This window comes from Eptatretus burgeri, chromosome 1 (genome assembly GCF_056783735.1).
Source record: "Eptatretus burgeri isolate ZD-2024b chromosome 1, Ebu_testis_v1, whole genome shotgun sequence".
NCBI lineage: Eukaryota > Metazoa > Chordata > Myxini > Myxiniformes > Myxinidae > Eptatretus > Eptatretus burgeri.
This window is the reverse complement of record NC_140961.1, coordinates 139,570,272-139,597,753: the sequence shown is the minus strand read 5'-3', so window position 1 is coordinate 139,597,753 and position 27,482 is coordinate 139,570,272. Positions and strand designations below refer to the sequence as shown.

The 27,482-nt window shown below is 43.9% G+C and overlaps 1 protein-coding gene across 3 annotated transcripts in view; it reads right to left on the bottom strand.

The window, feature by feature from the left end:
* Positions 1-27,482, bottom strand: part of GNL1 (G protein nucleolar 1) — a 79,405-nt gene that overhangs the window by 26,507 nt on the left and 25,416 nt on the right. For all 3 annotated transcript variants that reach the window (XM_085845230.1, XM_085845222.1, XM_085845240.1), the window contains exons 4-8: positions 19,183-19,319; positions 8,414-8,565; positions 8,220-8,291; positions 3,620-3,827; positions 2,331-2,423 (exon numbers count right to left, since the gene is read on the bottom strand). In XM_085845230.1, the coding sequence (XP_085701356.1) occupies positions 2,331-2,423; positions 3,620-3,827; positions 8,220-8,291; positions 8,414-8,565; positions 19,183-19,319 (662 nt within the window). The remainder of the gene's footprint in view (positions 1-2,330; positions 2,424-3,619; positions 3,828-8,219; positions 8,292-8,413; positions 8,566-19,182; positions 19,320-27,482) is intronic.

Genomic DNA, 27,482 nt, shown 5'->3' with positions numbered 1-27,482 from the left:
GGGGTTTTGTAAACGGTCCTTTCGAAGAGACATAGTGAGAGTGTGAGATTTGTCCAGATTGAAAGACATGTTCCACGTGTTGGACCAGTTTGTGATTTTATCCAGATCAGCAGTGAGCGAAGAAGCTGCTGCTTGCCGGTCTGAGGGATGCAATTCCTGTGCCAGATGCAATTTGATAAAACAATGGATGCAATTCCTGTGCCGGAAAGTCATCTTTCATTTGAAATCCACAACTGATTTAACGTCTCTGTACAAGAAAGAGTGGTGGCGGTGGCTTTGTCCATTCACTGGTAACATGTCCATTTTGTTTCTTTGTGAGCGGTTTAAATCATAACATTTGAGCATCATGGGATTATGAATCTCATAATTCAGCATGACCGATGATTGTTAACTTGTATGAAACACAATATGACGAATGACGTGGCAAATTGAATGCACTGAACAACTCTTGCCGAGTGAGATGTGACATCAGATTAGCGCACCAACTTATCGGTAATTCTCAAGTCGTCGATTGTGCTGCAATGCACGTGTTAATCCCCAAGCTAATCGTGCTACAATGGCCGTGTTTATTATTAAAAGTTTAGACAAAGGGTTTTAAAAACAAACGAATGTATTTTAACCAAACAATTTTAATTATCCTATCGAAGTATTTGTAACTCAGAACAAAAATAAAAATAACAGAGACGGCAATGGTTCACGAGCGGTATTTGACGATGAAGATTGTCTCAGAAGTCAAAGATGAGACAATGTGATAATTTTTGACCAAGTTATAAAAATGATCAACATGATGTGGTACGAGTGACAGGTTATTAGCTGTAAAATGTCGAAAACATGGTTTCGTTCAACAACTTTCAAAATTTGACCTTTGCATAACCTTTAAAGGTCACAAAACAATGTTGTGGACATTAAAATAAGGAAACAGGATACGTGCTATAGGTTATTGGAGTTAGTTCGTCGAAGAAGGTCGAAAACCCGGTTCGATTCCCACAACTTTGAAAATTTGACCTTTGTGAACTTTAAAGGTCAAAGGTCAAGGATTATGACCTTTGGTGCAAAACTTCCTCTGGAACATTCCAGGAACAATATAACGTCATATAGGCTATATGGCATTTCGCACTCCTCGGATTATCCATACTTTGATGAAATCAGCGTAAAAAACAAACGTGAAGGGGGCGCCACGGGCAAGGTGTTCGAGATAGAGCAAAATGGTTTCAAGACTTTAGGTGGGGAATGACCTCAAGATTATGCATAAAAATATTGTCATCCTAGCTCTCAAAGTTTGGGCGGTCATATGATTTTTATGTCAAAATTCGCAATTTTCTAAGTTCGTGACCTTGACGCGAAAATGAAAAAAAAAAAAAAAAAAAAAAAAAATCGAGCTCCGTGGGGCTATGCAGGTGCCATTGGGCTAACCAAATACTGAAACCCCTGCCAGATTGGACAAACCCCCTCAGAGAAGATGTAAATTGAAATCGGCTACCCCCTAAAAAAACACGTTTTTTGGGCGTGGCTCTGCCCATAATGGGCGCACCACGCCCATTCTCAGGAAAACACAACTAGATCATAATATAAACCTCCCACCAAAATTTTATCAGGATCGGATCAAAACCCACGGAGCTATGCTCGAGAAAGACAGACAGACAGACAGACAGACACACACCAATAACGAATATAGTGGTCACTTACTGACTCGTGAACCAAAAATAACAACCATGCTCTGGAAACAAAGGTTAACCTCAATTATTTCTTAATACCCAACTTGTTTCCATGGAAAGTGACAGAAATTTTTTTGGGGGAAATCTCTAAGTATCAAAAGGCACCAGTTCACCACTTGCTTGATATGTGTACCAAATTTCGTAAAGATATATTGAGGGGATTTGTAGTAAAGCTCCGGAAACGAAATGTGATGGACGGACGGAAGGACGGAACCCATTTCTATATACCCCGCCAACTTCGTTGGTTGGCGGGGGATAAATAAAAATAAAAACACGTTGCATAAGATATCCCACGATGCACTGATTTTTAAATATGATGGCACCCAGTAACGAAGCTCGATCTTGTGTCGGTGGGAGAAATGTGAAGAAAAAGGGCTTTCGCTTTAGTTTTCGTGTATGATACGCACTCCAAATTTTGATCAGATATTTATTGGAAAAAAACGTGTGGCTTTTAAACATGAGTGATTAGGGTAAAAGCCATTTATTAACCGGGTAAGTTAAACGATGGCCTTCAATCATGGACTCAGATGCTCGTCATGGCTCGGCTCGCCATAACATGAAAATGCTCAGTGTAACGCAATTTAAATGGTCCATCCGTGAGCTTTGAGCTCCAACCTTGTCCTTGCACAATGGCTTCACAGGCAGTGATGAGCTGTTGAGGCCCCACCACCATGGTCCAACCTTTCCGTCGGTGCCGCTTCTGCAAAGCTGTGAACAAGAGAGGATCGCTGTTATGCATTACCACTGTCCAGTCACATGTCGCATTCTACAGAAACAGCAGTGACAATTCATACGACTCATTTATAATACAAGAAACACCCACATTGGGAGAAGCCTGGGGGAGGGGGGATGTGGAGGTGGGGGATGGAGGGGCAAATATACTTTGTGCCGTGGCTAATAATCCCTCCTGCCTGCAGCAGGGGTCAGGAAAGCATTTGCACTGTGGCAGGCTCGTGTACAGGTGGCAATCGTAAGTAGTCTCCCCCCCCCCCACATCTAATGGGAGGGGGGGACTTTATATTTGTGCCCATGACCTACTCCAAATACATATGAAAAATTTGGTGATCAGCCAAGCCCTGATTTTTTGTTGTTGTTTTACATGCATGCACGCACACACAAAAAGTTGTGCACAGATGACAAAACTTGGTGGATTGATACATAGTATGATATTTCAAAATGTTATAGATGGATTATGACAAAACTTGGTGGATGATTTGGGTATGTTACAAGAACAACCCGATAAGATTTCGATTAAGGTCCGAATGCAGATATGGACTATCAGTGGGATACAATACAAACTGTTCAGCCTTGCGGAGGTATGAGCTCCATTGAGTGCCATTTTAGTTTGTACATGTAATGTGTTATAAAGTCGAAAATTTTAAGGACGAGATACAAGGGTTCGATATATAGTTTGTTACTTTTAATATTGCAGATATCATGGATATTTTAAAATGTTTTTGTGGACCAGTTTATCGTTTATTTTCAGCGTGACTTGCATCCATGACTGCAAAGGCACTTGTCGATCATCACCGGCAACAAACTATAATATAAACTTTCACCTTACTGTGAATTATTAAAGGTAGGTGACTACAGACAATGCACTGCAACTGGTGGAGGCCACCTTCCTAGTGTTATCTACCAAACATAATAAAATTGCAAGCTTTGAACATAAACCTCGTGCGTTTAAATTATCGCATATCCAAATGTGTTAGTTGGCTCTGCACCACCCTGCACTTCAATTCAAATACAGTAAATGACAATCGGGAAAAGAAAAAAATAATTTTTATTATTATTTTTTTTTTTTTAAAGTACCTTAAATGCAGGGAGGGGGCAGTGGAAGAGCAGAATTTGCATCAGTTTAAATATCAACTTCCTTAAACAATGTGTATTCATCAAACACATACCATCCCTGGGATTAGAGTCATCCAGGATTTCAGTTGGAAAAGAAGAAAAGCAGACAATATGGACATCAGGGAATTTTTCCTGGAAGAAAACTTTCCAAGCAGAGACGATTTGAGGGGGGACCAGGTCAATCTTGTTCAACACGAGTATGAGGCCTCGTGACAACTCTTGCGTCACGTAAGTATACAGTGCAGGTGAAAAGTGCACTACCTTGAGAAGAAGCAAATACAAAGTTGTCATTGATATGTATGCTACAAGAAGAAATAAATACACAATATTCCAGAATGTGAAGTTTAAAATAATAATAATAATAATAATAATAATAATAATAACAAAGGGGAGAGGGGGAGGGGGGAATTGTCCAACATGTGTGCACATCAAAACTAGAATGCATCAAAAACAACAACAACAACAACAACAACAAAAAACTTTCAAATACGAAAAGAATACAAATGTATTTTCAAATTTACTTATTAAACCACTGGATGATGGACAACCTTGGTCGCCAAACTGAAGCACCAGCAGCAAAGAAAATAATAATCAATACACACACACACACACACACACACACACACACACACACACACACACACACACACACACACACACACACACACACACACACACACACACACACACACACACACACACACACACACGTCTGGCTCTGTCTGTCTTTGTCTCTGTCTCTGTCTCTGCTCTTCCCCCTCCCCCTCTCTCTCCCATCTTTTAAGTTACAAACTCCGAACTCAGGGTAAAAATACAGCTTTGTGTGGGGGAAGGCTGTGTCAGCAGCATCACACGGGGTTATGGGGGGGAAGGGTGGGCATAAATTCTCTATGTAAATGTGTACCATGTATCACCACCTGGTGGTGATAGCAGGAGGTATTACAATTCCCTTTTTTACCTGGGCAACACTGAAGTTAATGCACTCTTTACACAAAGAAATTTGTCCTCATTCTCTTTTCTCCTCCCCCCCCCAAAACGGAGAGGCCTCTCAAAGCCTATCATTGTGTGTGAGACGTTTCTAACGGGAAGGGACATCAGGACCAACAGGGGGAAAAGGGTGGGGGATGTGAGGACAGGGACGGAGGAGTGGTGGGGGGGAGGAGTTAAAGCACTCTTTTGCATTGGTATATTTGTCCTCTTTCCTTCACCTTCTCGACCAAAAGCTTTGGCAAACACGATGACTAAATGGTCCGTCAGCGAAGCGACTGGTAAGCTCTGTTCGTATTCTCATAATTTAAAGGTTTGTTCATAATTTGACGACAAAAGCTCAAATGGTAAAAACGCTATGGCGTGGATAGACAGGTTGAAGCTCAAATGGTAAATAAAGAAAGAAACACAAAAGCCTCATTTAGAAAACAAAACCTGGCCTAGCCATCTCGCACTGCGCAGCGGCAGGCGGGCTGATGAGGCCTATTTTGACTCACTGTGACGTTGCCCATTTGACCCATTTATTAATTAGTCTTTTCCATATTCTCAAAACAAAGATTTGTTGAAAATTTAACAAAAGCTCAAATGTTTTTTTAAAAAAATAGTAATAAAAGAAATAAATAAATGGTATGCTCGGAACTGACTGACATACACCACTGTGTGGGAGGATGGGCTAAAATGATAACTCAACTTTGGAGTTAAACAATTTTGATGCAACAAAATAATTGGTAGTGGAAGCGTGATGCTTTTTCAAATATACTTATTTTCAAAAGAGAAAAATGTGCGAATTGATGGAAACATGATGAGCCTTAGTTTAAAGTAGACCAATCATGACTCTGACGGAGTTGTAAAATGGAACCCCAAAGTTCAGGATTCTTCTGAACAGATAGACTACAGATCGTGGGAGGGGGGGGGCTCATTGATAACTTCAGAGGACATGCTTGTGATACTTTGGGATTGTACACCTATTTTTATTTTTTTTGTATACCTTGGCAAGGCTCGTATCAGAGCTAATACATAACGCACAGCAAGGGGGGCATGAGACGGGGGGGGGGGGGAGTGGGAAGGACAAAACAGTGGGGAACAGAGACAATAGATCTGTAGAAGGGAGAGGGGATGGGGCGGGGAACACGACGAATACAAGATGGACATTACAGGAACTTTCAGGAAGGAAAGCAGGGAATTGACGAATTGACCATAAGAGGTGGTGGTGAACAGCTGTTTTGAAGACCTAGAGGGAAGAATGCGATTTAACAGTGTGGGAGTTTATTCTGAAGGCAGGAAAAAAAAGAGGAATGAAAGAGTGAAGGTGAACAGTGATTCGTGAAATTGATAGTTTTACTAGAAGGGGGTTGTTGGCGGACCTTGAGCGCCCTGCGAAAATATGGTGGGGACAAATCGCAGACAGAGTGGGGGGGGGGGCGAGACGGTAGAAGACAGAAAGAACACCGACCTGCCTGCGGTGAAAGAGTGAGAGGCCCAAAGACTCAGCCTCATCGCAGGAGATACCAATGATCCAAAATGCCTTGGTTTCCACAGCGTGAAGCCGAGAAAGGTGGGAAGCAGGAGCACCAGCCCAGAGGGGAGAGCAGTACTCCATCAGGCTGCGGACGAAAGCTTTGTAAGTGGTCAGGAGCTCAGGTGGGCCGAGGAAGGACTTTGCACGACGGAGGATTCCCAGTCAGTGACTGGCTTTGGAGGCCAGGTTTGAAATGTGACTTTCCCAGGAAAGGTCATGGCAGATAGTGAGACCCAGAAGCTTGAATGAAAGGAATTCTTTCAGAGGATTGTTGAGAAAGTGGATGGGGCGGGGGGGAGGTTCCAAACGGTCCTTTCAGAGAGACATAGTGAGAGTGTGAGATTTGTCCGGATTGAAGGACATGTTTCATGTGTTGGACCAGTTTGTGATTTTATCCAGATCTGCAGTGAGCGAAGAAGCTGCTGCTTGCCGATCTGAGGGATGGATGACAGATGGTACAGCAGAGGGTGGAGTCATCAGCAAAGAGAGGAAGAGGATTTTCCAGAGTCAGAGAGATCCTTGATGAAAACCAGAAAAAGAACACGGCCCAGAACACTGCCTTGAGGAACTCCAGCTTGGACAGGAAGAGGGGATGAAAGAACTCCATTTAGGGCCACACATTGACTGTGACAGGAGAGGAAGTCTGTGAGCCATGAGTGGAGATGGCCTTGGATCCCTTAGGAAGAGAGTTTGGTGAGCAGGGCAGGGTGCCAGACCATGTCAAAAGCACGCGATACGTCTAGGGATATGGCTCCGATTTCATTTCCGGCATCAAGTACCTCCATCCATTTTTGGGAGAGCAGAGGCAGCATATCCAGGGTAGAGTGACCTGGTCTGAAACCAAATTGATTATCGGAAATCAGGTCATTGGAGAAGTGGAAGGATTTAATGTCTGAAGCGATGATGGATTCCATAACCTTGCTGATGACTGGAAGAAGGCTGATTGGTCTGCAGTTGCAGGGATCTGTTTTTGCACCTTTTTATGTAGAGCGGTAATGTTTGCTGATTTCCAAGCAGATGGCAGATGACCTTGAGCAAATGAGAGGGTGAATAGAACAAAGAGAGGGTGAGTAAGAGCAGAGGAGCAGAGGAGCAGGTTTTTCGAACACATGGGCTGATGCCGTCTCAACCGGTTGCAGAATCTGAGTCGAGGTTTGACAGGAAGCTCTCCACTTTATCAGAGGAAAAGGACACAGAGTCCAGGGACAGTTGGGTAAGACTGGGTAAGGTGGGTACAGAAAGCGATGAGTTTCGTACACAAGATTTCGATGCAAACACCAAGTTTAGGCATTTAGCCTTTTCATGTGCGGTGTCAGCAGTGCAGCCATTTGAGGTAAGGGAGGGATTGGAGGGGGAACATACACCAGAAACAGATTTTATTAGACGCCACCAGGATTTGGAGGAGGGAGAGAGGTTTGAGAGTTCAGACTTGAGCTTATAAGATGTCTTTTTCTGGCTCTCCTGAGGGTAGATACACACTTGTTCCGAGCTTTATGGAAGGAACTGAGATTACCCTCAGTTGGGTTTGCTTTCCATGAGGTAAAGGTAAGTTATGTCAGGACAACTGCCTCGTCACAAGCTTCAGTGAACCATGGGCGGGAAGACGGGTAGGACAGCTGAAGACGAGAGGGGATAAATCTGTGCATGAGGGAGAGCAAGGAGAGCAACCCATTGATTCAAGAGCAAGATTTTAATTAATTAATTAACTTCTGCAGAAAATAAAAAAATTAAAAAGCATGTTTCACACACACACACACACACACACACACACACACACACACACACACACACACACACACACACACACACACACACACACACACACACACACACACTCTAGTTAAAACAGTCTGCCCAGAAATTTCCCTTCTACAATCACATTGCACCCAATTAACTTAAACAAGCCACTGCGAGTGGAGGTGAAAACATCTTCACCCAATCTTTGTGAACAACTTCCATTCATTGAATGAAACCATTTTTTTTCATCCACCATCCATTGCAACACTCCTTTATAACTCCCAAGTCTATACGTGCATTGCAATACTCCAAAAATCTCCCTCGGCCAGAACAACTCAAATCAATTAATGTCCCAGAACTGGGCTATGCATAACCATCATCAGCACTCATTCCGACCAATCAGAACTCACTGGATGTCGTACGTCTGTGATGAGCAGAACAATATCTGACATCTCCAGCACCCTCCATAACTGTCGCCATGTCTGCAAAGCAACAGCGGTTCCGCTTTTCCAAAGCACAATGCTCTGCCGTTAACTTCTTTACGATTTAAAGAATCAGAAAAATTGTTACAACGGTGCAGTATGGTGGCAAGGGGTAGACATACCTCAAGGTTATGTTCAAAGTAACTGAGTTTGACAGATGGAAAGGCATCATGGACCTCCTTTAGATATTTTTCAAAAACGCGCTCCTCACGTGTCCACAATGCCTCACGAGACATGTTGTATGACCATGGAGGGCGGCGTGGAAAGTCCAGAACTGGTAGAAACAAGACGATTGGGAGAGGATGGGGAAGTCAAAAATACTGGATGTCAATCTCATAAGCAACAATCAAAGTACAGAATCAGCAACAAAAAGTTGTCGTTTCAATGTGCGTTGCTTGGCTATACATATACAAGTCATTTGCGAAAAAAAGAAAGAAGTTAAAACAGGTGTCAGTAACTGCAATTTTTCCATCTTGGTGCGAATAAAAGTTCATCAGATTGTACAACAATGGATGCAGTTTTATTAACAGGTTCGAAACTATCCGTAAGGTTGTGCGAATCAAGGATGGTGAGACTAGTTCTGCTATTACTACTCCATCAGCTATATGGCCTTCTGAGGGCAACAAATCAGGGATGACATGGCTTCTCAGATATAGGAGATAAGCATACAATCATTTCATCATATGGTGGATCCATCCATCCATCCATCCATTGGGACCATACTCTGTTGTGCAGAGTGTTGGTGCTGCCGAAGCAGTCTCCTGGGCTAATGGGCACAATCCTGGATGGGTCACCACTCCGACACAAGATACCAGCAAGCTGGCACTCATTTTGCCGATCTTGGAAGGATGACAGGCAGCGTCACAACTCCACCTGGTATTGATTCAACAGCCGAGTGGGGTTTGAATTCAGTATCCGTGGATCCACAGCCCACCACCCTAACCATTAAGCCAAACCAGGCATACATATGGTAAATGGTGGCCAGCAATCCTCAGATTCAATGGTCAGCAACCACAGTTTGGCTAAACCTATATAAGGTAAGTTTCCTGTGTATCCAAGGAAAACCTTCACTGGGGTGTTGTAGGAACTAATAGTTTGATCGGTATGATGTTAATCATAACTGAATAGAGTTGTGAAAAATCAAGAAAAAAAAGTTGTCCCAGAGGTGAGTGGGGGGGGGGTGTCAGGGAATTGAGGGGGAGACAAAAAACGTAGTAAACATCCCACAGTCAATAAAAACCTGAGACGGCTAACTATTGATCTCCACTCATGGAGGAGATATGCCTGCCTAAATACTTTGGTCTCTCCATCATGGCATAGACTATGTGAAGATCACAAGCTACGAGTCGACATCAGTGTACTTTTTTTTCCATTAATTACACACAATAGCTCCTGGGAAGGAAATATCACATAACAACCACACGGAAATAAAAGTCTTAGCTCGAAAAGGCCACTCCATATGGAAGATGGCCACCAAACTCAACGTTTCAGCAGGAGTTGGAGGTAAGACTTAAGAGGGTATGCAAAACTAGAACTGTTGGTAATAGAAGCAGTCGAGGAAGAAAGCCCAAACTCTCCAAAAGTGGTGTAAATTAACCCAAGGTATGTTGGCTAAGTGAGAGACGATCATCGAGGAGAGATATTGTGAATGACCGAGCTGAAAGTACAAGAGTTAATGTTTCTTCAAAGACAGCAAGATGCACGTGAGCACAGGATGTGTAGCTTCCCAAAAACCTTTATTGAGGAGAGGCAATACAAAGAAAGGCCAAAATGGGCAGCAGAAACAAAACAGTGGGATAACGAAACTTGTTCGAAGGTGCTATTCACAGACAACTCTGAGTGTGAACTGTTTGGAAATGAGCAATGGTGGTTTGTTCAAAGGCAAACCATGGAATGGAATAGTGTACAACTGTTACATTGAAGCATGGGGGTGGATCAATACAAGTGCGATGTTGCGTCTTGGTAAAGGATGTCTGAGATAGATACACGGGTGAAACTGCAGAACGTTTGAAAAAAAAAAATTAAAGTAACGAGCAAAAATTAGAACAAACAAAAACTATGCAAATCACAGTGAATTTTTTATTTTTTTTTAATTTCACTTGAGCATCCATTGCTGGGAACACTTTTCAGTTAGTTGGTACAGCATTCTATCATAAAATAAATCAATACTGACGACCACATACCTTTGCAGGACTTTTGCTGACACCCTCTGTTGTGCACTTGTGGCCATTTTGATTAGATTACATTTCCTGTATCAAGTGGGTTTTCGTTATCGCATCGCAAGTGTATTATATTTATTGATTTATCTGCCCGTTTTCATGTCAGTCTATCTTTTGCCCCGAGATTCTTAGTTTTTGGCGTCCTGTGCCTCCTTGTAATAAACTGTTATCGGTGTGGTGACTGGCCATTGCAGATTTAAACATGTGAAAAATCATTTCAGTGCGGCTTTAATGGCAAATCCCCGGGGGAGGTTAAAATTGGTCATGTTCTCTAAAAAGACACCAACAGAATGAACAATTTTAACCACCCCCTCCAGCAGGGACCAGCAAACACACACTATGCCATGTGTACAAGGGAAAGTTGTAAGTCATAATAAACGAATTAGTTTTAAAATATTGATTTTATTTACATTTATAAATACCAGTCCCTGTGCCTATCCCATCCACACTCCTCCCCCCCCCCACCGTCCCTCCAATGAAACCGAGTCGAGAGCCTGATGGATTCATTTCATGTGGTGGTGGTGGTGAAGCACAGGCATGATGGGCCAAATGGCCTCTGCCATAAAGTTCCTTGGTCTCATCGATGTGGTCACAAGCTTCATCGGGAAAAAAGTCATCCTCAAGTTTTGCAGCAGAATGGTGTCTTTACTTCGTGCAATGTAAAGTATTTTCCGTGAAGTTCATCGGAGGGAACAGCAATGGGAGAAATACAACAATGGATGCTCTTTCCTTATTTACTGACATAGACAGACGTTCTCCTGCTTGGCGGACATCTGATCACAGTAACGTGCTTGCAAGCTTTTTTTTAACCTGGCTAACTTCCACAAAAATACCTCATTAAAAAACAAATAATAATAACTACCATGGGAGTAATTCACATAACCGTGGTCATGATGCATTGGCATTGCATCCTATCCAGATGAAATGGTTTAAGAAACTAATCAGAATATCGGAATAACATCTCAATTCCCTATATTCACAGCATGTTTTCTTGCCGAAAACATGGAAACCTCCATATTGGTCATTACAAAAATATGGATTTCCATACACATATGGAAGAGTTTTACGTGTGTGTGTGTGTGTGTGTGTGTGTGTGTGTGTGTGTGTGTGTGTGTGTGCGCGCACACACACATACAAACACACAAATTGGATGCCCAAACTTGATGAGGTAGCAAGACACAGGTGGAGTCCTATAACAGCAAATTCTGCACGACATAATAGCAACAAGCATCATTTCCCACACAAAAATGTTGTCTCTGGCCTGCTAATCATCAGTCAGCAAGTGTGCATGACATATAATTTATGCGTACGATGTCAGCGGCATGTCGCATTCAGGTTCCCGGAGGGAGCTCATCTGCAATTTGTCAGGTATCGTTTTTCATCCTAACAAGGTGTCACACCATCCCCATCCCCATGAGCAAAGCCAGTGAATCAAAAAGGGGTGAGAGGTACAAAAGTACAAAGGGGTGGGAAGAGCGACCCAGCATTCCAACTCCGGGTACCTTTGCTTTTGCAACCGCAAACTAAATATATATTTGTAGCGGGGGTAGCCGGTTTAGGGTTAACCTCCCCCCCCCCCCAACACAGATTGTAGTGACGAGCAGTTAACACTGCCAGCCCCAGGTGGTCGTACTTCTCCCTTGGAGGCCTACAGCCGAAACTCTCAGAGATTAATGCGAGCACGCGCGGGAAAAGGGCGCAATGACAGAGGTACAGGGGGGTTGATACTCGAACCCCACGATGAATACATGGATACAGCCTCTTAAAATGAACACATTTAATGCAAATAGACAAATATTTACAAAGGACAATAATTCAAGAGGTAATGATAACAACGTGAAATAAATAAAACTCTAAGTCAAGACTCCTCGACACACAGACTTAAATACAAACAAAATAAAAAGAAAACCCTTCCTTTACTCTGGTACTTAGCTTGGCCCATAGATGGCCTTTGTGGAACTTGGAATTGAGGCGCTTCTATTTGCGCGTGTAGACGCATGCAAAATGGCGCCAAGTTGCTTCTCTCGTAGCGGGACAGACGTACGCCAGGCAATCTACGAGTGGCACTCAACACCAAGGCTCAGAGACCCGTGCAGCTGCTTCGTGCGTCGATCGTCCTCACCGACCCACTATTTGACATACACGAGGCTCGGGGTCCGTTCCACATGACCCAACCAATAGCCAAAGGCCAGCATCTTGCTTTACCATCCAAATCAATTTGCCTCAACACGAATACAAGAATCATGCCGTCGTCTTCACGCGTCAAAGGAAAGCCAGCCTTCTGACGTCACGCCCATCAATCATCGGCCTTGGAGGCGTGATTTCGCCCGCCGTCACCCTTGGAGGCAGGGCTTCTGCCTGCTCGGCACATTTGGCTTGCTTGTAAATGCAAAAATGTAGGAACAGGTTACAGGGGGTAATCACATACTGGGGGAACTTATTCTTACTCCTGAGCGAATTAACACAACAACACCCTCCGTATGATGACATGTAACACTGAAGCTCACAGTTTCCCTACTTAATTACATCGAGATGTCTCCAACATGTCCACAGACCAAACAACTCTATTACTTCTAAATTCCCTATAAAATTCCTCCATCAACCCCCTGAACGGTCACAATATTATGTATATATGCCTGCCTAACTACTTATTGATTTATACACAAGACATTATAACCCGTCACTTCGCTGACGGACTTAATCAAAACACAGAAATTATACTTCAAGTATTCTGCTCTATTCACCCGAGATGTGTGTATGTGTGTATGTGTGTATGTGTGTATGTGTGTATGTGTGTATGTGTGTATGTGTGTATGTGTGTATGTGTGTATGTGTGTATGTGTGTATGTGTGTGTGTGTGTGTGTCAGTGAGTGTGTGTCAGTGAGTGTGTGTCAGTGAGTGTGTGTCAGTGAGTGTGTGTCAGTGAGTGTGTGTCAGTGAGTGTGTGTCAGTGAGTGTGTGTCAGTGAGTGTGTGTCAGTGAGTGTGTGTCAGTGAGTCTCCTCCATAACTCCAAAACCATGAAATCTAGCGTCCCGAACCTTTGCATGTATTCTTAGGGAGCATGAAGGGAGTGCATGGATGAAAACTGGGTGTTTGGGTAAATTTAAACACCCCTTTTGAAGATAATTTAGGGGGTGCTCATCACAACAAAAAACTAAACGAGTGATACCAAAATGGTGGCCCACCATCTTGGTCAGCCCTCTGTCACATCGCTGGGTTCTGAAGCCACCATTTTGTTTGGCCTGCTCAAAATTGCCTTGACTTGGAACCACAATCATCTCTCACGTACTAATTCAAGTACATCATCAAACTCTGGCTTCGGATTTGAGAATCCAATCTCCTTGATGAAATAACTGTCGAAATCAGGAGTAAAAACTGAAAATTTTAAGAATTCAGTCTTATAACTAAGCATATTTATTCAAGAAAGGCTGTCATCCCTCCTTCTGCTCTGTCTTAATTCATACCTCCATAGGATAAGGTGTCACTCTACTGGGACCTCCGATACTTGTAGGAAACCTGAAGATATGAACCATCTGTTTTTAAAATTCCCTCTATATGATGGACCTAGATTGCATATATTTCATCGTATTAAAGAGGTATGTATGTATGTATGTATGTATGTATGCACACTATTACACATCACTTTGATGAAGGACTTAATCAAAACACAGAAGTTGTACTTCAAACATTCTACTCCATTCACCTGATAATTTTCCCCAATGGTCTTCTATCTGCTTGGAAATCAGCTCACATCACCTTCGTCAGCAAGCTGCTTCTTCTTCTTTAATGGCACAATTATTCCCATGTTCTTGCAGGATTGTCTGGGGTAAGCTTTACTCAAATCTTTCATGAACTGGCTGGCCAGGCCTGACATGCGACGAAGGCTGGGGCAGGAATTGGGAATTTGGCCATGGTGCCAGTGATAGCTCACCAACTCTTCACGAAGGACACCGTGGGATCTTTAACTCCAGCAGACAGGACACCAAGTAATGCAAGCAGACAGGACACCTTTTTAATGATGACACACACCCTACCTGTGAAATGCCGGGATGACAGTTTATAGCTGTAGCAAGATTCAAACCCAGGTAAGACAGCTTTGAAGAAAGTGTGCATACCTCTAAGCCGTACTGCCATGCATCTTCATTACCCAACCTTACTGCTTATACATGGTGCCAAAAAAAATGTTTTTGAAGTACCAGTATATATTTATGAAATAAAAAAAATTAAAAAAAAACAAACTTAGATTGACACTTGGCAAAACGGAACGGCACTCAGTTGAGCACATACTTCTACCAGGCTGAACAGTTTCCATTTTGTATCCCACCTAGAGGTTGGATCTGAATCCAGACCTTCAACAACATTGAATCAGCTTTTTCTTGTCACCTTACCAACTCATCCACATAGTTTTGTCAACTCATCCACAACATTTTGATATATCATGCGATACATAGTTTTTGGCCGCAGCCCTCAATGGTGAAGAATCACTTTAAAATTAAAAATTTCTCACAACCGGATCTTCACCAAAATTAAGCATTGCTATCCTTGGCCGGTGACGTACACACACACACACAAAAAATTTCAGAACGATTGCTTGAAAACTGTGGCTAAAAAGTGTGACAAACACTCAGACAGACAAACTTTCATCACCAAGTAATAAACAAATTAACTTTTGTAATACTGCACGTATATGTATATGTATATGTATATGTATATAGTTATGGTTGTGGGGGTACATGGAGGAAAATTAGGATTGAATAGAGTTGTTTGGTCCATGGACGTGTAGGAGATATCTCGATGTAATCAAGTAGGGGAACTGTGAGCTTAAGTGTTACGTGTCTCACAGGGGGTGGTGTGGTGTTAATTAGATGAGGATTAAGGATAAGTTCCCCCAGTATGTAATTGCCCCCCTGTGACTTTTCCCTATGTTTTTGTATTACAAACCAGCAATGATGGAGTTGCGCTTTTATTACAACCATAAAAACAAGCGAGCTCAGCGTGCAGAAGCCCCGCCTTCCCAGGTTTCGTGCGAGCAAGCCACACTCCAGAGGTGGTACGGTTGTTCAGTGCGACGTCAGGAGAGGTCGGACGCGAGGAGATTGGTGGCATTGTTGCACAAGTTCGGTGTGAGGGACGCACATGGTCGAGAGTGAACGGAGCGAGGAGATGGCCTGTAAGAACAGGGTTTGACCGCTGGCTTTCCTTCGATGCATGAAGACGGCACGATTCTCGTATTTGTGCTGAGGTGAATTGGCTCTTGGTTGGGTCATGAGAGACGGACCCCGGAGCCTCGTGTATGTCAAACAGTGAGTCAGTGAGGACGATCGACGCACGAAGCATCTGCATGGGGTCTCTGACAATTGGTGTTGAATACCGCTAATGAATTGCCCGACATACGTTTTTCCCACTGAGAGAGTGCGGCTTGGCACCATTTTTGGGCGCGTCTGCATGTGCAGGACGAAATGCCTCAATTCCAAGTTCCACAAAGACTATCTTTGTGGAATAAGTGCCAGCAAAGTGCCAGAATAAAGGAAGGATTCTTTTATTTCACTTCCCCTTGTCTGTATTTAAGTCAGTGTGTAGAGGCACCTCGACTTTAGGATTTAATTACTTCACATTATTATCATTACCTTTTGAATTACCCTTGTAGATATTTATCTCATCATTAAATTCTGCAGTTATTTTAAGTTGATGTGTCCGTGTATTTGTCGTGGAGTTTGAGTATAAAACCCCGTGAAAAATGATGGGTTGGAATTATTTTATTTGAAATATTCAAGGAGACTAGAAAATGTAATTCAATTCGTAGCAAGAAAAAAAAAAACGTTATTTTGAAACACTACATGTACATATGTGACCCTATTTTCTTTATCTTCTGGGACATTTCATTTTGACGATACAGCTTCATGAGCATACCAAAGTCTGAATCCTCAGCCTAGCGTCAGGTGTGCTTCTATCTTCTTTAGTTATTCGACATCCTACAGACATAAATGAACACTTGTTCTACTCTGCACATTAGGGTGCTTCATAATAGGGGGTAAAAAAATAAAAGTATGAATATTCATGCTCCCTGGGTGTGCCTTTGTTCCATTTGACAGTAGAAACATACACACCAAATATGAAGCAGATTGGAGGATGTTTAGGGGTTCCTCAAGTTGGCACAATATTGTTGACATTTGCCAAACTGTAACTGACAACTTGCCGTCGAATATGCACAACGCAGTACACTTCACTATTAATATGGTTGTTCGATATTTTCAAAAACCACAGCAGTCATATAGGATGAAAGAATAGTTTTTCCAAGGAGACCTAGATGAGCTTTTTGACATTGCAGTGCAAAATGCCCTCTCCATAATGGGCATAATTGTGCCAACTTGAGGAACCCCTAAATATCATGGAATTTTGTTCATTTTTGACCTATAAGTTCTTATGGGGTATTGGAACAAAGGCAAAATCAGGGAGCAGCAAAAATCAAACTTTCATTTTTTTGGAACACCCTACTGCACATGCTGCACATGATGTGCAGCCAATTTCACCTCCCTGTGCTTTGAATTTATTGTTTGTTTGTTTTTTTTTTTTTAAAAACGCTTCTGTCCACTGGTCATGAGGCCTTGTTGCAAATCACCGTCTATATTTCCAATGGAAGAGACATAATCACTCTTTTATGAAAAATGTTTTTCACGTTTTTTTTTTATATAGCCAAGTGTGATTGGCACGATTATACACACGCAGGCACCTCATCCACTTCAGGAAATTAAATAAGGAAGGGAGGTAGAGAGAGGGGAAGGCAGGACTTGTTGGCGACCCCTCGCTCATCCGACGCAAACCTACGGGTTTACGTTGGTCCCAATGTGAAACAGGGAGGGGGAGAGAGGAAGTGGGGTTCGGAGGGGGGGGTAATGATGTGGTGTGCCATCTGGGGAGAAGTGCGGGAAAATATTCATGGTACGACAGAGGAAATCGTGAATGCGAGTCAGTAACCCAGCCCTGAATGAATCGAGGGTATAATCGTTGACCTCTTTGTGTGTTCAAAGTAAACAAATTAAAAGTAGGTACAGAAGGTATGTGTGAATCGGTGTCGGCCGGCACATCCAGGGAAACTCCGCACCTCATCAATTTTCTGCACCGTGGCATCAGCCCATTCGTTCTCGCAGAGGTTCAGTCTTGACTCCTTAAACTTTCCAAGGATGCATACCAGCCCCAAATATTGTATTTCTCGTGCATATAAAGTTCCTCGGCGAGGCGTGGTTCTGGGACCCACCCCTCCAGTGCAGCTTGACGTTTTGCGGTGCAGTCTCCCCATTGGTGCATTCCTGTCGCCATGCTGTGCCCATTGTCTGAGCCCATGATTCGGCAATGAAGCTCACGACCAAGCTTGCCCTTCTATGGAACTTTGTTTTGCTGTTGCTTGCTTGTTGAAGAGATTCGCACTTCCGGGCTGCGCTACTTCATGATGCGTTGTCTTGGATTTACAGCGAGTTGTTGTATGGGTTTTGCGAGGTGCAATATTGTGTGTTGAAAAGCATGTATGGATGCACTGCAAAGAGGTGCTGACAAAGAGAGACAGAGACAGAGACAGAGGGATTGAGGGTGGTGGAGAGAGAGAGAGAGAGAGAGAGAGAGAGAGAGAGAGAGAGAGAGAGAGAGAGAGAGAGAGAGAGAGAGAGAGAGAGAGAGAGAGAGAGAGAGAGAGAGAGAGAGAGAGAGAGAGATAGAGAGAGAGAGATAGAGAGAGAGAAAGACACACAAGAGGAGTGATAAGAAGAGTGGGGATTTCTAAAGAATTACAAAGGAGATTCGAATCTGCTCCACAAACACAACACATTTCCCTGTCCACTGATATGAGGGGAGAGGTAATTTAGCTAAACAAAATTGCTTCAGATATTATTATTATTATTACAACACCAGAGAACCCTTATGCGCTGGATGCGTCTCTCCGGGATCTTCCAAAACCGCAACAATATACATCGACTGCAGACAAGTACAGGCAGGTTTTTATCCCTCAGGAACACGTCCTGTTGGGTCGGGATTTATCTTCCAAAAGCACAATGTCCTCAAGCATTCAGCCAATGTGTGTTCCATCAGCATTTTTAATACATTCCAGATTGTGGTGAAAAATATCTGGAATGCAAAAAGGCTGATCTTATGGAACACTCACATTAAAGATGCCTTGTACTAAGAACATAAAATGGCAACCAAACACCTTGGATGAATTGTGGAAAGGGTGACAGGATATTTGGAACAACATTCCACAATCAAGCATTGAACTTATGAGAGCATGAAAAAAAAAATTACTCGATTTAAAGAAAAGCACTCACATACCAAATACAGTTCAATGTACTCATTTTGTTTTTGTATATCTTCTGTAACAATGTATAGTTTTATACATGTATCAGTAAAATTATTTATACATATCCTATCTGCGATTCCATGATAATTTCCAATACCATTAATTCTCGGTGATTTACAGGGGAAAACAATGATTAGAAATACAAATGACATAACACAAGTGAATAACATCAGTTAAATTGTTTGGTAACAAAGAAATATCACAATAAAACAGCTGACAATTAACTTTCTGATGCTACCCGAGGTTGACAGTGCTGTGTTGATGACAATTCCCCAACCTTAAAATGGCAGCGATTTCTAGTCGTCAATGGTGACCAAAAACTGACCTGAGCCTGGCCGGTAAATTTCATCAACATCGACCTCCAGCTCCTTTTCAGAGACCAGTCTTAGCACATGCTCACGTGACACCCGTTTCCGCCGCTCGATCTCATCACGGCTCTCTCGCTCAAAATGCAGCCGAAACCTGCATAAGGTTACAAGAGCAATGCACACGGTAACACAGTAAGTGTCAATATAAATCACTTGTAACATTTTCTCATTTATCCGTACATTTAAAAACAGAAAAACAGTAGAAAGTCTCAACTCGTGCAATGAAAATGTCTTCAACAATAACGAATGTCCTTTCACATGTGGAAAGACTTGGACAGTTATCATAGCACTGTCTATATAATTTGAGAAGTGTCTGTTTGTGCATGTTTCACTTGTATGCACTGTTGAACCACTGGATAGATCCAGTTGAAAACTGGTGATTGGATTTGGTGTGCCCAGGAAGGTTTTAAGAGGTTAAAAAAAAATTTTTTAAGGGGTTTTTTCATTGTCCCAGGGGTTCAGAGTGGCTGGGTGTGGGTGTGTAAATGTGTATCATATAGCACCTGCTCAAAGTCATCCCGTCTGTAAGTCTGGGAGAATTAACCGATCATAAGAACAGGTTATCAGCGAGTTCAAACAAATACATCAACAGCAACTACAACCAACTATCCAGCAAGACAATGTCTGTCATCATGAAGCCCAGTTCACAGAAAATACAGACTCCACAACACATCTCTCTTAAGAACAGTTTATTTTATCGTAAGCAGTCAGTAGAAAATGGAACTTCGTGCAAATGTGTCAATGGATATGCCTACACCCACATGACGTTTGATCTCAAGTCAAGGTTACATTCAAAACTAAAGGTCACAAGAGAGGAGAGGGGGAGAATGTCAGTTGCTTCAAACTCGACTGAACCTGGATGAACGTAAATTTCAATTTGCACAGTAGAGTTCCTTCTTAACTCACAATATACTGACACAGACACGTACGAGTACAGATATATACAGGTCAGGTCAGGTATGGGAGCATGCACCCACATTCCGCCAGTACTCCAGGGGCCTCAGTCTGGCCATCCCCCAGGCAGATGCCTGGCCCATCTCCATCTCCTTGAGATGCTGATCAACCTGCTGCAACCATGAGGCACATGATCAGCCCATTGGCCTTCTCCACTCATGAGACTCCCTCGTTGAGGAAATCTGGTGAGCAGAATCAGCGTCAGGAAAACGAGCCACATGTCCAAACAGCCACAGCTGATGCTCACGGACTATGCAGGTAACAAGTCTCATTTGTCCGACCAGCAATAGCTAAGGATTCTCCAAAAAGATCTGGTACAAAAGGAATCAAGTCTCCGTCTCAGATCTCTGGTCAGAGTTCAAGTCCCACATCCATAGAACAAGACTGGAAGCACCAAGGACCTGAAGACTTGGACTTTCATCCTTCTTCACAGGTCCCGGCAGCGCCACACCCCATAGTCCAGTGAATCCATGACTCCAGAGGCCCGACCCAGATGTCAATTGACCTCTGACTCACAGTCAGCAGAGACCTGAATATCACTGCCAATGCAAGTGAACCTCTCCGTAACCTTCACATCCACACCACAAACTGGTATAGACAAGATAGAAACATCCAAGATGTCAATGAAAGTCTGGATCTTAGTTTTGACGCAGAAAACGCATAATCCCACCGACTCAGACTTCAGCACCTCGAGGGCCCCCAAAAGAACATCGAATCTTCGCAAAGATGACTGCATCATCTTCATAATAAATGAGATATTGACATTCCCAAACGATGTACTGGAGCTTGATCTCTCCAACATCCTACCCAGAATCCAGTCCATACAAGTGCTGAAAAGTGTGGGGGCCAGAACACACCCCTGACTAACTCCAGTAACAACTGAAAATAAGTCAGAGATGGTATCACCACATCTCACAGCACTCGCAGTACCAGAGTGTAGTTCAGGCATCAGATTGATCAGTTTTGGTGGCACCCCACGAAGATCAAGAATCTTCCAGAGGGCATCCCGATTAACTGAGTCAAACACTTTGCAGAGATCAACATCAGCTGCAAGCAGCCCCTGCCAAAACTATCATCTGCGTTTGGTGAGGACCCGAAGAACAAGGATATGGTCAACCATTGACCTCTTTGGTGTAAAACGTGACTGCTCTGGATGCTGGGGCACAAGCAGATGGTGTCGAACCCAATCAATAATTATCTGAGCAAAGACCTTGTCCAGCACTGAGAGCAGCATCATCCCTCGGTAGTTGTTGCAGTCCTGGCGATCACCCTTCCCTTTCCAGACAGGGACAAACAAGGCCCCTCTTACAGTCAGTTGGGATGCTGCCTGTTTTCCAAGCAGAGCACAGAACTGCATGCAACGACATGAGTACAGCATTTCCACCAGCCTTGAGAAGTTCAGCATGGATGCCACAGATCCCTGGAGCTTCACCCCATTTCAACCAGTTCACCACAGCCTGTGTTTCCACAAATGAAAGTGGATCACAGTTGATTGGAGGGTCAGCAATAGGGATAGTAAGACCCATGACATCAGGCTTCACAGCTGGTGGATCAGCCTGGTACAGCCGCTCAAAGTAACCGGCCCAGCGGGCCTTCAATTCGGACTCTTCTGTCAAGAGCCCACCACCCTCCGCTCTAACTGCAGTACACCGAGGGACAGGCTTGGCGGGACGCAATGCACGAATTCCCCTGTAAGCATGACGAGAATCACTTGACCACAGGTGATGCTCTATCCTCTCACATATCGCTCGCACATAGGCCTCCTTGTCCATCCGAAGTGCACTTTCAGTTATACGCTAATATATATATTTTTTTACTGAACAGCTCAGCTCTGCCATTCAGCCTGGCACTGCAACTCTGGTCAATGGTATCCAGTGTCCCTTGAGAGACAAAATTCTTCTGCGCCCTTTGGTGAGTTCCAAGACATCCACCGGCAACATTAAGGACGGTGGTCTTGAAGGCACTCCACAACTCTTCAGGATCCCTCAAAGATCCCTCAGGATCCACTCAGCCTGTTCGCAAACTCCTCGGCTACTCTCATCCTTGAGCTTGCCAACATCTAGCTGAGGCTGGGATGGTGCCATTCTCCCACATTTAAGTTGAAACTTCAGAGTTGCTACAATAAGCCCGTGGTCAGTATTGAGCACTCGGTAGACCCTTCAGATCTGGATCATCGTCCAGTAACCATCAACGAGCACATGGTCAATCTCCATTGCCACACCACCAGCATTGGAATACCAAGTCCAGCGATGAGCCTGTCGGCACTGAAACCATGAACCAGCCACCCTAAGTCCATGACTTATGGCAAAGTCAAGGAACTTAGTGGTATTCTGGTTCACAGTTCCAGACCCATGGGGACCAACACCTGTCTCATAGCCATCCCTACCAGTTCCGGTCAATGTATTGAAATCCCCCAAGACTAGAAGAGTATCTCGCCTGGGGCATTGATCAACCACAGACTCGAGTGCGGCATAGAATGCGTCCTCCACGGTGAGATCACTCGCCTCAGTCAGAGCATACACAGAGACCAGGGAAACAACACCCAAGGAGAGGACGAATCCTTAGTCTCATAATACGCTCGTTGACCTGTGCTACCTCAGTTAGCATTGGAGTCAGCTTATTGGACACAGCCACAGAAACTCTTTGGGCATGGTAACGACAAGAGTGACCAGACCAATAGTAGGTGTAACCACCCGCCATGATCTCACCACGATCCGGTCTCCGAACCTCAGAGAGTGCTGCAATACCTATCATCTGAGCTCAAGCATTTGAACATAAGACAGGTGATCATCCTCTCTTTGGGATAGGACATTCCAAGCACAGACCCGAAGGGACCGCCTTAGGTTAACCCAAGGAGACCACCATCTGGTGGATGACACCACAACACCACTCCGCCACACACCACCGCAATCTGACCCAAGGGTTTACCCCGTGGTTTTCCTCCTATCATTAAGGAATGGGAGTCCCGAAGGCTTTGCCCTCATCCCATCATCCGGTGAGCTGCCCCGCGAAGAGTAGCAGCACAGGAGGTACTCCCACGGAGTGGGTTGTCAGATTTCCTTGCATTTGTTGGTTTTACAGTGGTCGGAATGCAAATCCTGCCACAAGTCTTCCAAAATTTTAATAAATAAATAAATAAAGTAACCCAACTTCAGGAGGACGTCCACAGACACAGTTGGGCACTTGAAATGGATGACCGTTGGCTCCCAAGGAGCTCCGCCACCGTTTAACAGAATTTGTTTTTAATCGAGCTGGGTGTCCATATCTATACACCCTCTTCACCAGAAAACCTGGTGGGGGAGATAGTTTAGTCACTGACAACCCGACCATGGAACAGGTCAGTACAGGTTTACATGATACCTGTAAGCAAGTCACAGATCTAATCTAGCTTGACCTGACAAAGGTCAACGCCTTTGTCAGGTCAAGATATATACAGTACCTCAAGAAAGTCTACACCCTCGATTAAACTTTTCACCTTTTGTTGCCTTGTAGCCCGAAATTAAATTACATGAAATCAGACTTTTTTTTCACCGATATTTACACATCGTAACCCACTACTTCCAAGTGAAAAACAAATTCTACAAATTACAGAAAATTATTTAAAAACTACAAAACTAGAATATCTTCGTTGGACAAATGCACACCCCCCCCCCTACAATAGCAATTGTGAATTAGCTCAGGTGTAACCATTAACATTCAAAATCACACACCAATTTAATTGGCCCCCCACCTGTGTTAAATTGCAGCGATTCTGATCATTTCAGAATAAAATCAGCTGTTCCACTACGTTTCCTCTGCTGGGGAATGCATTTCACAGGAAAGACTCAACCATGAGAACCAAAGCGTTCTCAAAAGACCTCCGAGATAAAGTTGCGGAAAGGCACATATCAGGGGATGGGTATCAAAATATTTCAAAGGACTTGAATATTCCTTGGAGCACAGTCAAGACAATCATTAAGAAATGCAAGATGTACGGTACCACCAAGACCCTGCCCAGATCAGGCTGTCCCTCCAAACTGGATGACCGAGTAAGGAGACTGACCAGAGAGGCCACAAAGAGGCCAATGGCAACTTTAAAAGAGCTACATGCCTTTATGGCAAAAACTGGTCTCTCTGTGTATGTGACAACAATATCCCAAGCACTCCACAAGTCTGGCCTGTACAGTAGGCAGGGGGGGGGGGAGAAGGAAGCCATGATGCCAAAAAAAAGCCCACTTCAAGTCCCATTTGAAGTATGCAAAAAAAAAGCTCTTCGGAGATTCTGAAGCCATGTGGCAAAAAGTTTTGTGGTCTGACGAAACCAAGATGGAACTTTTTGGCCTAAATGCAAAATGCTACTTTTGGCGCAAGCCTAACACAGCACATCACCCAAAGAACACCATCCCTACTGTGAAGCATGGTGGTGGCAGCATCATGTTATGGAAATGTTTCTCATCAGCAGGGACTGGGGCACTTGTCACGATAGAAGAGAAAAAGGATGGAGCAAAATACAGGAAAATCCTTGAGGAAAACCTGCTGGCCTCTGCAAGAAAACTGAAAATGGGACGGAAGTTTACCTCTCAGCATGACAACAACCCGAAGCACACAGCCAAAGCAACACTGGAGTGGCAAAGGAACAAAAAGATAATTATTCTTGAGTGGCCCCACTCAGAGCCCCGACCTAAACACAATAGAAAAATCTGTGGCATGACTTCAAGATTGCTGGCCATCAACGCTCCCCACGCAACTTGACTGAACTTGAACAGTTTTGTACACAACAATGGGCAAATATTACCCAATCAAGGTGTGCAAAAAGTTTAGAGTCCTATCCCAACAGACTCAGCTATAATTGCTGTCAAATGTGCTTCCATCAAGTATAAACTCAGGGGTGTGGACACTTATCCAACCAAGATATTCTACATTTATATTTTTAATAAATTTTCTCAAATTTGTAGAATTTGTGGGTTATGATGTGTAAATAAAGATGGAAAAAGTATAATTTAATGCAATTTAATTCCAGTCTACAAGACACCAAAAGGTAAAAATTTTGAAAGGGGGTGTAAACTTTCTTGAGGCACTGTATATCTACACTTATAAATGTCCTCTGTCTCTCTCATGAAACCTCACTGCCTGAAACTGTGCATGCATACCAAGGGAACTCCAAGGGAGTGCATGAGTGAAAATTTAGTGTTTTGGTTCATTAAAACACCCCTTTTGGAGACAATTAACAACCTTATTTAATTATATCCTTTATCAGATGCATCCTCAGCCACCTTGCTCTCAATGGGGTTTCAAGTGCATCCACATTTACATCGCTGGAGCTTAATTCGCCATTTTCTTCTGCCTGCTCAACAATGCTTCGAGTTGGAACAGGCCACAATAATTTCTTAATGATAAAGTTTTTTTTTTCCTCCACTTTCCTCACTCATATTATCAATACCTATGAATCGCTGGATACGCTTGCAATGCTTTATAAACGCCGGAGATGCCAGACTTCGTGGCAGATTTCAGTTCTGCACATGCAATAACTGTCGGGACTCTCCGCGAGTGTGTGGGCATGCCATGCCTGTTACGGGCACAATGGTGACAAAGTTTCATCCCGTATCTTATGGAGGCTTTATCAGGTTTTCCTTTGTCCTCGTGACTGTTTCTAAAACACTTGGTTATCGGGTATGCTTTACAAATGTTATATGCTCCTCTGTGAACTTCAAAGGAAAAAATTTTTGATAACACCCGATTTCCAAGCCATTTACCATATTAACATGCTTTTTAAATTACCGAGCCAATTATTTTTCTACCTGTCACACCACGGTTGCCCGCTGTTTATAAAGAATAGTGTTTTGCACATCTCCTTGAAATGTCTACAATTCGGCGTTGTTTTTATTTAAATTTGCCATAAACAAGAGTGAAAGCTACTCAAGGTTTTTCGGTTGTATACAGTACTGTAATCGGTAACAAGCACTCACACCAACTCCAATCAGCGAAAAATTGCCAATATCAGCCAAGCATGAATGTATATCATCGATGTATCAATGTGTGCGTGTTCATTCATAAAGCATAACATTCTCTCTGCCTACTCCGCATCTCTACCTTTATTGCTCTGACCCCTCAATCCACGTATATCGATCTCCCCCCTCTTTCCCTCTCCGCCCCTCCTCAATATTCCCGTCAGCGAAGTGACAGGTTGTATTTGCTAATGAGTGTGTGCGTGATTATATTATATCATATCATATTGTTGCGAATTCGCGCCCGCCGGCGTGCGATCGGCCGCTCGACTTGAATGGCGGCCACCTCAGCCACCGGAACGGACAATTCTGTAGTGACCCTCTCGGAACAACCCCGGGAGCTAGTCACGGGTGGGGGTTTAACCCCACCACGACCGTGCCAATTGCCCACCCGCGCAGGATAGGGTTGCTCGCCAAATTCGATCTACCTAAATACCTGCACGGATGGTCGACCGGGCAATCGTACCTCGCCGCAGGCCGACTCCGGACACGAACTGCTTAAGCAGTCCGTTCCGTGCTATCGGGATAACCGAGCGGTGTTATCGTCAGCCTCGACAGTTCCGATTAATTATCGGGCGTATTAAGCCCACTACGAACCCTTTACGTGAAGCAGGATGGAGGGTCAATAAAGAAAAGACGAAGCGAAACGGGAAAACAGTTCACACAATGCACATTTATTACGCGACACACGGAAAGCACACATATACAGCCAAACAGTCAAAATGCATCTATATCAGGAAAACAAAAGAAACAATGACGCAGAGTTACTACCAAATCCGCGTACACACGGTAACACTTATACAGTTCTACTTTACAAGACACGGCGCCGACACACATTTACTCAAAAGCAAAGGAAAGAAGCCACCCTCATAGACAAGGGGGCAGACGGGCCTGTAGGCCAATGTGTGCATGGGACCTGAAGGAGCGGCCAGGTCCGCGAGACCGGGTGGGTCCTACCCGCGTCCTCGTGACGCGTTGGCGGACGAGCCGCAGACGTGGCCGCGTGGCTGTGCCCCGACTCCGTGCTCCTTCGCGGGTTTCGTTGGCACGACGTTTGGAGTGGGGTGGGAACGGGGCCCCCTTTGTTGCACTATCTCAGCGCGGGGGAAAAGGGGGAATTGTTGATGCTCTGGGGGAGGGAGAATGGCTGGCTGGCTTAGGTCCCGCGACGAGCGATCTCCCACCGCGACCTCGTCGCTGACCACCGTCCTTCTCGCCTCGGACCCGAGCTCCTTGGCCTCTTCCCCCAACTCTCCTCAGCCGACTGCAGAACGCAACTCAATGCCTTCGCCACCCGACCACTCTCTGCCACACTCCGC